We start from the raw sequence: 12,319 nt of genomic DNA, 5'->3' as shown, positions 1-12,319 counted from the left end.
GACCAGTAAATTTGGATGATTTTATTCATAACAATTGACAGCAGATAATGGGAGATTTTCTGTTGAGTTTCCATACTCACAATGCCCAGCAATATTCCTATGCTGGTACCTGTGAAGAATTATCTGCATAATGGATTTCTAGAGACATGGCCTCCAGATGTCTGAAGTTGATATATAATGGCAGAACTGAAAACCTGAGAGGGTCTTTACAAAAAACCCTCTCCTCTCTCTTCCCTAACTTTGCTATCTATAAGTGGACTGGCTCTCATGATTTCTGTTCTCTGTAACTATTCAACCTTCCAACCATCACAGTCTTTGTTTCTCCTAAGGTCTAGAGTGCCCCCTCGAGGAACAAAGCTGGTGGCAAAGACAACTTAGAACAAGCCATTCAGCAGACACAAATCCCCAGCCCCTTTTATTCCAATCTTCCTGGTGAAGGAAATGCAGATGGCCAGAAAAGAAGATAACTGCTTAGTTTGAATGGGTATTACAGGTAAACCAAATCATACTTTTAAAATGGAATTGCATGGAAATTGAGATCAGAAAATAATTTGGTAAATTTCATCTTGTGCTATTTATTTTATTTCCTTACCTGAGTTCAAAAGAAATCAACAAGTATTCATTGAGCATTTTTAAAGGAGTAATTTCCTAGATGCTCAGAATATATAAGGTGTACTAGAATATTATTCAGCCATCAAAAATGAAATTCTGCCATTTGCAATGACATGGATGGAGCTAGAGAATATAACTTTGTGGGAAATAAGGTAGTCAGAGAAAGACAACTACCATGTGATATCACTCTAGTGGAATTAAAGAAACAAACCAAACAAACAAGGAGGAAATAAACAAGACAAAAATGAAGCAATTAAACAACGCAATTAAACAGAACTAACTGATGATTACCAGATGGATAGGGTTGGGAGATGGGTTCAATAGGTGAGGGGATGAAGGAGTGCCCTGTTGCTGAGGAGCACAGGTGATCTGTGGAAGTTTTGCATCACTATATATACACCTGAAACTAATATAACATTGTATGTTAATTACTGGAAATAAAATTAAAACAATACATATATAAATAAAATATAGAAAAGAGGAACACATACTAGTTTATCATCTACAGGGGAAGATGAAAATATATATAATTATAATCAAGTCAAAGAATAGGACACTAAGTGAAGGGCAAACTAAAAACTATGTGACCCCAGAGAAATATGTATAGTTTAGGTCGGTGGACATAATGTTATGAAAAAGGTGGTCATCTCTCTTTTCCTCTTTTTGGTGCCAAGGAAAGAGGAGAATACAGATAAGCCTTTATGATTCTCAATGCTTTTAGCAATAGGAGAAATTTGTGAATATGTGAATTATTAAAAGTAATAAAATGTTACCCATAGAGTAATATCCTTTTTGACTACCACTTTCAATTCTGATGCTTTCATCACTTATTACCTTATTTCTTTGTTCATCTTGACAATTTGGGGTTGATGTTCCCAGATGTTTTACTAGATTTGAATAAGCATAAAATACACAGCATTTTATTTAGACTTTATTATAATATAAATATATATTTCTTGTTTATAACCTCAATAGTAAATCCTGTAGGTCTTATTACATTAATCTGTATATATCCTTTGTTCCATTATATTCCATATTGTGGATATACTTCCATTTATGCATCCTTTCCTCTATTGATTAAAGGCTAAGATGACTTCTTTAATCCAGGAAATACTACACTACAATAAACTTTATATGCATTCCTCACATGAGCACATGTTTTTCTAGGAACAGAGACTAGGAGGAAATGAAGGAATAAGCCCTGAGGCTGGCAGGTGAAAATTACTCCAGGTGGAGGAAAGTCAGGGACAAGGGGCTTGAAGAAGAATGAAGAGAACTCATGTTCTCATTATTGTGCCGGAAGATTTTCATTTTCTCTGTTTTCCTCGATGTGCATTAAAACTGGAGCTTATCAGCTCATTTGATAAACTCTTTCTGAAATTCTGTCCTGATATAGAGATAGTGTATAGTTTGCTTCAGTCAGGCACTGAGGTTTTCTAAATATACTAAATCAGCAGGAGAAAAAGCACACCCAAGGAGAAGCCATGGTGTATACAAGGAAAATATATTACAGAATAAAATTAGACATAAAAAAATGTACACACTTGTACATGTATACACACAAATAGTTTGAGGATATTGTAATGAAAGAGAAAGGTACTTTACTTTCCCCAAATCATCGGAAAAAAAAGAGAAAATTTTATCAATGCAACAAAAAAGGAAAGAGAAGAAAGGAGTGAAAGCATATGGAGCAAAACCAAAATATTAGAAATAAGTTCAAATATATCAGTAATCAAAGCATAGATAAAAAGAAATTATTGAATTGAATCAAAAACTAAACTTATTGTTCCATATAAACAATGGAATATTACACAACCATCAAAAAATTTGAAATCTTGCCATTTGCAATGACATGGTTGAAACTAGAAGGTATTATGCAAAATGAAATAAGTCAGTTAGAGAAACACAATTATCTTATGATCTCACTGATATGAGGAATATAAGAAACAAGGCAGAGAATCATCAGGGAAGAGAGGAAAAGATAAACCAGATGAAGGCAGAGAGGGAGACAAACCATAAGAGACTCGTAATCATAGAAAACAAACTGAGAATTGATGGAGGGGAATGGAGTGGTTGGATGGGTTAACTGGGTGACGGGCATCAAAGAGGCCACATGATCCAATGAGTGCTGGGTATTGTATAAGACTGGTGAATCACTGACCTGGACCTCTGAAACTAATCATACATTATATGTTAATTAATTGAATTTAAATAGTTTAAAAATAAAACAAAATAAAATGTTGGTACTAACCACTAATTGAAGGTAGCAGATAAAAAACAAATACTCTAAATATGTAATTTTCTATTCCTTTTTAATGGTGACTATCTCAATGTATTTGTCTCTATATTTACAATAAATTCCCTGGTACCATCCAGACTTTAAAGATCAATAAAAATTGAATGCTATTTTCAAAAACAAAATGCAGGTGTGGTCGAGGATGCGAAGAGTTTGGAACATTTGTCCACTGTTGGAGGCAATGCACAATGCTGTAACCATGGAAAACAGTATAGAAGTTCTTCAAAAAGTATAAAAAAGAACTACCATACAATCCAGTCATCCCACTTCTGAGTATTTATCAAAAAGATTTGAAATCAACACACAAAAGTTTATAGCACCTTTATTCATAATTGCCAAAAACATGAAAGCAACCAAGACATCCTTCAGTAGAAGAAAGGGTAAGTAAACTATGGTACAGCCAGACAAGGGAATCTTATTTGGTGCTGAAAAGAAATGAGAAACCAGGCCATGGAAAGACATGGAGAAAATATACGTACATATTTTCCTCTTTTTTTTTTTTTTTTTTAAGATTTCATGTGTTTATTTGACAGAGAGAGCAAGCACAAGCAGGGGGAGTAGCAGGCAGAGGGAAGGGAGAAACAGGCTCTCTGCTGAGCAGAGACCCAACCTGGGACTTGATCTCAGGACTCTGGGATCATGAGCTGAGATGAAGGCATATGGTTAATCCACTGAGCTACCCAGGGGGGCCTACATGCATACTTCAAAGTGAAAGAAGCTAATCTGAAAAGGCTGCATCTGTTTGACATCCAAGATAGGACATTCTGGAAGAGGAAAACTATGCAGACAATAAAAAGACCAGTGGTTGCCAGGGATTAGAGGGAAGAACAGAAGAACATCTTTAAGTAAAGGAAAGTTGAACTGGTGAGCAAAGATCAAAAAGCTCTGTAATGCACAATATTTGGGGAAAATGTTTTATGTCCTCTTCTCAATTCCTCAAAGACCAAAATCCCATTTTCTGCTGGGTTTAGAAGATGATCATTGTTTCTTATAGGGTCGTGGATGCATAGCTGTTCTGTGACTTGGAAAATTGCCTCACTGGGTCCACATATTTTACTTCCCTCCACCTCAATATCTTCAACATATGCAAACACATGCACGCACCCACCCATGCACCAGCGTGGGCAACAACATCTTCCTCAATTACCCAAAATCATGTGGTGCTTCTTTTCCCTGACCCTTTCCAGAGGGCACAGCGCACACTGAGGTGCTTTCCCAGTAGGCTCCGGTGTCCTCTTATCTAGTCTTTCCTGCAAGTGTGCCTCTATCTATAAAGAGCCTATTTTCTAAAAGTGGTTGATGTCACTGACTGCTGATAGCTTCTTTCTTGTTTCTTTTTGTTTTTGTGGCTTTCTGCCCTTTGGAGTATCTGCACTATCTTTTTAAAACAGTTTTAGAGAAATCAAGAGATAAATTGTATTATTAATCTACAATGGTTTTTTTTTTTTTCTTAGAGATTTTAAGTACTCTCAACACACACCACAGGTCTCAAATTTATGACTTTGAGATCCAGAGTCCCAGCTCTACCCACAGAGCCAGTCAGGCACCCCAAGATTACAATGTTTATCTAAAAGTCTGAGAAAAATTTCTATTGTATACCCTCTTGAGTTGTTTAAAGTACATTTTCACATGCTTTTTTATTTATAGAGTTATGAAGAGAAGTTTATATTTTAAACCAATTACATGAAAAATTAATTTAAACCAAGAATATATGACTAATATATAAGGAAATGTATTAATATTCTGATCATAGCTCATTCATAAAATCTACTGATAAGGGGATTATTAAATTTAATAATTTAATTACTAAATTAAAGGTCATAGGGTGCCTAGGTGATACAGTAGTTCAGTTAAATGACTGGCTCTTGGTTTCTGCTCAAGGCATGATCAGTTCATGAGATCAAGTTCCATGTCAGGCTCCATGCTTTTTGAGGAATCTGCTTGAGATTCTCTCTCCCTCCCTCTCTGTCCCTCCCACTGATGACTCTTACCCCATAATCAGAATGATAGACCTGAGAGGTGAGGATTGCTGTTCTTCAGAATTCCAAGGGCCACCTGAAGACTGACATGTGCCTCATGAAGTCGGGAATGAAGCACATGGGTGACTTGGGGAGGATTCTGGCCAACATGAACCCATTACAGGTTTAGGTTTGGGGCTGAAGCTTTCCCATCACCTCTCCTCCCTTCCTCCGTCAGGAAGACATTGGGCATCACCACCTTCTTGGTCACACTGTGTCTCTCTAAAACTGTCATAAGACACAGGATCTCCCACCAGGGTGCAATGAACAACTTGTGGGGCTGGACGTTCACTGCAAGGATGACCACAAGACCACTACATTATTAAGTGGTTTTACCTTAAATGAGTTACACCCTGACTGAGAAAGTCTTGGCATTGAACTGCTTTCAGTGTCACTAAGGAACACCTGGATTTGGAAAATGTTATTTCTAGTTCCTAAACTCTAGTTCTCTGTATGATTTTGTATCAACCAGACACTGAGGGACAAACAACCACAGACTGTGCTGGAACCAGAGTGGATCAGGCAGAGACACTCAGCTTCCAGGCCCCTGTTCTGCTCAGAGTTTGTGCTCAGCTCCCCCTGCAGTCCCCATCACTGTGTCAGTCACTGCACAGTAGTACACAGCTGAATCTGATGCTTGTACTGAGCCTTTCTCCAAGTGGAAGGATTTCGATTTGCTGTCAAAGGTGGCTTCAAATCCTTTGTTGCTTCCCTTCTCCTTGCCCCTCAAGGCTTTCAGGAGGAGCTGTAGACCTTCACCGGGATACTGGACATACCAGAAAAGAGTAAGGGACCCTGATGCTGAATAAGTGCAGTTCACAGTCAGGGAAGCTTCTTCTAAGAGGGTCACTTGGCCTTCTGTCTGAGTCACTGAGTCTCCACGGGTTTGTCCTGAGGAAAGAGAAGGACATCTGTATCACCTTGGGCATAAAACTCATGGATAAATAATAGTTAAAGGTTTAACTGACATCATGGAAGAAAGAATCCAAATTGTAAGAGGAATGGTACTTACCAAGCATTAAGAGTACCACAGTCACGAAGCCTGGAGAACACTTCATCTCTGGAGCATCACCTAAATAATGTTCTTCATTCTTACTATGAAGAAGGTTAGAGTGACAGAGAAATGATCAGTGGAAGCCCACATTTCACGCAGGAAATATGACTGTGGTAGGAAGCTGCACCCCCTAGTGGACAGGGATTAAAATGCATACATGTTGGCCCAAATCCTCCCCAAGTCAGCCATCTGTTTCATCCCTGACCTCATGAGGCGAATGTCAGGCTTCAGGTGACCCTGGGAAGTCTGAACAACAGCAATCCTGACTTCTCAGGTCTGTTTTGTTCTTAAGACACTGCCTGATATGGAAGTTCTTTAACACAGCATCCTAGGGCATTTCTGTGGCTGGGAGGATAACAAACTTCTTAAAGCATCTTACTTCAGTACTTCATATTCTCATGCATCCTTGTGCACCAGCCCAAAAACCACTGACTGCCAGAAATGGGGTTCGAGTTGAATACAGAAAAAGTAAGAGGAAGTCAAGTCATTGACTGATTCTGTGTTTTGGGCACTTTACCGCAATATTTAGAACTGTGACTGTCATGACTGTCATTTTTTTTAAGTACTCTCTAAATGTTTTCTACATCAAACAAAAATAATGAACAAATGACCTTTAATTGAAATACTGTATTTACTTTTCCTAAACTATTAGCAATTGCTAGAAATACTATTTTTTAATAAAAGTTTTCAGAAGAAGTCACACTATTTGTTAGTCAACCATTTTAATAGTCAAATATTACTGATTTTCAGAATCATTAAAAAGTGAAAAATAGCAGATACAGACAGAAGAAACATCATACATGGAGTCATCAAATCCATATAGAATCATCTGAAATTAAGTTTTCAATATTTGGTTGACTCCAACAAGGTGACTAGTGTATATGAATTAAGAAAAAAATATTAATGCTATAATCCTAACAGCTTTAGTCTCAAGGATGTTTTCTATTACAGTCCGTCACATTTTGTTGCCAAACATTAATCAAATAATTTTTCTCACAAGGTAAGAAATCAGGATTATCAGGAAAAAGTTCTAGAAAGGGACACATCTTCTGTAAAGCCCTGTAAACATTTATGTTTAGACATATAGATGGAAGCTTAGCCCAAGCTATATCCTGGAGGCCACTCTCCAAGAGATTCAGATCAAGGAGGTTCATGAGTCTAGAGCCAACATGGAAACACTTTCCCTAATGCAAAGGGAAGTAAGAAATTCTTGCCTGGATACTGTTTGGGTTCATGTGTCCCTTGGCTTCCCCTCCACCTCTCAAATCACATTGTCAGGCCTGCCACAGAAGTATACTAGAAAGGAATTTTGGACAAACCCCTGCAAAGTTGTATTCAGATATGCAGGGGAAATCCCAAGGAGGTTAGAATGATAATGGTTGAAAATAAACATGGGGCACCAGGATGGCTCACCTGGTGGAGCTTTAGGCTCTTGGTTATGATTAGGGTCATGATCTCAGGATCAGAACCCTGCATGGGCCTCTGCGTTCATTCGGAGTCTGCTTTCTCTCTCTATGTCTCTCTCTCAGTCTCTATCACTCTAGCATTCTCTCTAAAATATATAAATAAATCAAAGCTTTTTTAAAAAGGAAAATAAACAATATAGTACATGGATGCAGAAAGTCATTATCTGTAACTTTAGTTTTTTAAACAGTTTACTTTTTTATTTGTCAGAGAGAGAGAAAGGGCACAAGCAGGGGGAGCAGGAGGCAGAGGGAGAAGCAGGTTACCCGCTGAGCAAGGAGCCTCATGCAGGACTCAGTCCCTGGACTCTGGGATCATGACATGAGCCAAAAGCAGACACTTAACCGACTGAGCCACCCAGGCATCCCTATCCATAACTTTAGAAAAAACATTCAGGCCAATGAAAACCAAAGGAGAAATATTTTGCACTCTGTGTCACACGGAGGACTTGCATGTCACTGAGGGAAGGTACTGCATAGTAAATATGGATACTTACTGGCTTTTATTAATGCATATTTTACATTAAAATAAGCTGCACCAACTGGACAATTCTATATAATTTGACATTTGTAGTTTTGAAGCACTCACCACCTTTGAGATAATGAACATATGCATCATCCCAAAAGTTTCCTCAAGTCTCTTGGCAGCCCCTCTCTCAACCCTCACCACTCCCATTTCCAGGGAACATTTCTGTAATGCTTTATTTAGTCTGCATAATTTATAATTTTTAATTATGGAATTATATGTACTCTTTTATCTGTCACTTCACAATGTAACTATTTTAATATTCTTCCATAGTCATAACTATCAAGAGTTTGTTTCTTTCTGTTATTGTGCAGTATCTCATCCTATGCCTATAAAACACTTTGTCTATTCACCTGTTGCTGGCCATATGGAGTAGTCCCAGTAGGTTCTTACAAACAAAACTGCTATGAACTTTTGCATATAAGATTTTTTTTATAGACCCATTCTTTCCTTTCTCCTGAGCCCATATCTGGGAGTAGAATGGATGTATCACATGGTAGATGTACATTTGACTTTCTTAACTGATTTGTTCTAGTAGTTTGTTTCACTCTGTTCTGTAGATTCCCTTGCATTTTCTGCACAAATATGCTTTCTGGTAATAGAGAGAAGTTCACTTCTTGCCTCCCAAACTCTATGGCTTTTGTTTCTTCTACTTGCCTTATTACATTGGATTGAACCTCTATTTCAATATTAAATACAAGTGGTGGAGCCAAAACTTTCCCCTTATTTCTGAAACTAAGGAGAAAACAATTATGCTTTCACCATCAAGTGTGATATTTGATGTAGACTCTTTGTTAAGCCCTTTTTTAAGGTGAGGAAATTCCCTTCAATTTTGTGTAATTTGCTGGGAGTTTTAATCAGGAATGGATCTGAATTTTGTCAAATGCTTTTTCTGTACCTATTAAGATTATCCTCCTGGAGAGCCTGGGTGGCTCAGTTGGTTAAGCGACTGCTTTCAGCTCAGGTCATGATCCCGGAGTCCTGGGTTCGAGTCCTGCATCAAGTTCCGGGCTCTGTGGGGATTCTGCTTTTCCCTCTGACCTTCTCTGCTCTTATGCTTTCTCTCACTCTCCCTCTCTCTCTCAGGTAAATAAATAAAATCTTAAAAAAAAAAAAGATTGTCCTCCTAAATTGCTCATCTGCTACTTGCCAATCTCTCTGGGTATATTATTGATAAATTGTCACAACAAAATACTAATACTACTACTAATAATAAATTTACTGCTAATAATAAATTTACAGATAATGAAACAAAGCTCAAAAGTATCAAGAAACTTCATGGAAAAGCTAATAGATTACAACACAGAGCTGGGATATTAAAAGCCTATTCCCTCTTTTTGACAGTATAGATTGTCAAATTTCAGAGAAAGACTAGTGGGTAGCAAAAGACTTCTTCCTAAGCATTTGAAATATTTTGAGAGTCTTTTACAGGTTCTTTATTTATGCAACTGGAACTACTAAAAAACAATTCAATAATTGCAGGTTTGGATCTTTTACCAAATGAGGAAAGAAATAATGGATACTCAGACTGCTATCCAGGAACTGACCAGTAGGTAGTGGCTTCACCATTCCATCCAGACCTGAAATAAGCAATGCACTGTAGTAAGAGTGAAAAACTCCTCTAGGCTTTTGTGATTCACCAGCATACTGGAGCTCCATTCATGACTAGTGATCACTCTCTTTCTCTGTTCCTTGAAACTTGTTTGTGATACTGCAGTCTAGAGCATAGTTTTTCCAAATAACGAATATAAATGTGTCTAAATTTCTTAAAATAGAATTGCCTTATGACCCAGCAACCCACTTATGATATATACTCAAAAATTGAAAGAATTTTGATATTTCCATAAATATTGAGATGTTTTTGAATTCCAGTTTCTACCAAAAAGAGGAAGCAACCCAAAAGGCCATCAACAGATAGACATGGATAAATAAAACGGTATATTACATACATGGGAATATTGTTCAACCTTAAAGAGTAAAGAAATTCTGACACATAATGCAAGTGGATGCATCATGGGGACAATATGTCAAATGAAATTTTGGAAAATGACCACATAATTCCACTTCTATGAGAGCTAAAGAGCTTCAGCTCAAGGAAGGAGAATGCAGAATAGTAGTTCTGAAGGAGTGGAGGAATGGCATAAAGGGGAGTTATTGTTTAATGAGTCCAAATATTCAGTTTTTCAAGGTGACAAGATTCTAGAAATGAAAGGTGCTGCTGATTGAACAACAATGTAAGTGTATTTCATAACCCTGAACTATAGACTCAAAATATTCTCAAATGGTAAAAATGAATGTGAAAATGGTCAGATTCTCTAATTAAAGAAACTTGAGGAGATACTTAAGATTTCTACTCTACAAATCTGCCTTCCAAACAAATATAAGAGGGTGTCTGATGCAAGACCAATTATCAACCATCTATTACCATTCAATTTTAAGGCCTTAGGTCATTGGGGTTAGAACTGGGAGGATGAAAATGGAGAGAATGAAGATTTGAGTGTGGAACATTGATCAAAAAGGATGGCTGGGAAATGTGCAAACTAACTCATCTGTTGGTCAAAAAATGTGCTTTTTTTGTTTTTTAAATATAGATGATTTTTTAAATTAAATTTATTTATTTATTTTCAGAAAAACTGTATTCATTATTTTTTCACCACACCCAGTGCTCCATGCAATCCATGCCTTCTATAATACCCACCACCTGGTACCCCAACCTCCCACACCCCCGCCACTTCAAACCCCTCAGATTGTTTTTCAGAGTCCATAGTTTCTCATGATTTTTAATAGCTTTTTATTATTATGATATATGATATTATATAATATCATATATTACATTATGTTAGTCACTATAGAGTACATCATTAGTTTTTGATGTAGTGTTCTATGATTCATTGTTTGTGTATAACACCCAGTGCCCCATGTAATATGTGCTCTCCTTCATACCCATCACTGGGCTCACCCAACCCCCAATCCCTCCCCTCCGAAACCCTCAGTTTGTTTCCAAGGCTCCATAGTCTCTCATGGTTCGTCGCCCTCACGGATTCCCATGCCCTTCCTTTTTTCCTTCCTTCTCCTAATGTCCTCCATGCTATTCCTTATGTTCCACAAATAAGTGTAACCAAATGGTAATTGACTTTCTCCATCTGACTTATTTCATTTACCATAATCTCCTCCAGTTCCATCCATGTCAGTGCAAATGGTAGGTATTCATCCTTTCTGATGGCTGAGCAATAGTTCATTGAGTATTTATGGACCACATCTTCTTTATGCATTCCTCTGTTGAAGGTCATCTTACCTCCCTCCACAGTTTAGCTATTGTGGACATTGCTGTTATGAACACTGGGGTGCCTGTGGCCCTTCTTTTCTGGGGTAAATGCCTTGTAGTGCAACTGCTGGGTCATAGGGTAGCTCTATTTTTAATTTCTTGTGGAACATCCACAATGTTTTCCAAAGTGGTCTCACCAACTCAAATTAAACAGAAGGGGGAGGGAGATGCTATGAGCGCTGGAACCAGGAAGGTGAAATAACAAAACAGACTCTGGAGAAAGGTTGAAGTGAAGGGCAGGAGCTGACAAAGAGGAAAATTCACACTCTGTCCTTCACAGTGTCCCCCTAGAACCCCTAATTATGAGCATTTGTGGATAAGTCTGGTGGAGAGCAGGTAAGCCTCCTGTATGCAAACTGAGTACAAGTATCCTAGTGGTGTTAATAAGACAAAATGAGAAAAACTACACTATAGAGCAGACTCCTTGGAAACTAAATGGGAGTACAATTGCCTCACAGCAAACAAACCTAATTAAACTGTCACTAAATGGTATAAAACAGCATTATGTGCATATATATACACATATGAATGTATGTGTGTATGTATATACACATATGCATAAAGTGTATACACACACACACACACACACACACATATATCCACAGAGACATTTCATGGCCTATCATATTTTACAATGTCTGTAACATAATATATGCTCAATAATAGTTGAGCAATAATACAAGCTCAGTAAATGTTTACTGAACAAAGTGATTTGAAAAATCCAACAACTAACACACATTATTGCTGACCTTGAGTCAAAGGTTTCTAAACTTCCTTAGCCAATTCTCTGGCTGAATCTAACTGCAAAATGGCAAATTATTTATTATGGTTACTCTAGTCTCCAAAAAATAATTTTAGCACAACTTTTCAGGGATTAGGAAGTGTTTGAAGAATGATAACTCTTATCCAGAGTGGTGTTTTCTTAAAGTGAGGTTCTCCCTCTAAGCCTAAACCTGTGCCACTTCCTGTCTGAGATGGCATTTGCCCCCCTTGGGCCCTACTGCAGGAAGAAGCATCAACAAGAG

At 37.6% G+C, this 12,319-nt stretch overlaps 1 gene segment (V, D, J or C); it reads right to left on the bottom strand.

Annotated features, from left to right (window-relative positions):
- Positions 1-5,482: 5,482 nt before the first annotated feature.
- On the bottom strand, positions 5,483-6,038 carry LOC116590173. The segment is given in 2 exon segments: positions 5,483-5,817; positions 5,939-6,038. Coding segments are annotated over 2 exon segments (381 nt in total).
- Between the last annotated feature and the right edge of the window lie 6,281 nt (positions 6,039-12,319).

This window comes from Mustela erminea, chromosome 5 (assembly GCF_009829155.1).
Source record: "Mustela erminea isolate mMusErm1 chromosome 5, mMusErm1.Pri, whole genome shotgun sequence".
Lineage (NCBI taxonomy): Eukaryota > Metazoa > Chordata > Mammalia > Carnivora > Mustelidae > Mustela > Mustela erminea.
The sequence above is the reverse complement of the archived record's forward strand: the minus strand, read 5'-3'. Positions and strand labels throughout refer to the sequence as shown.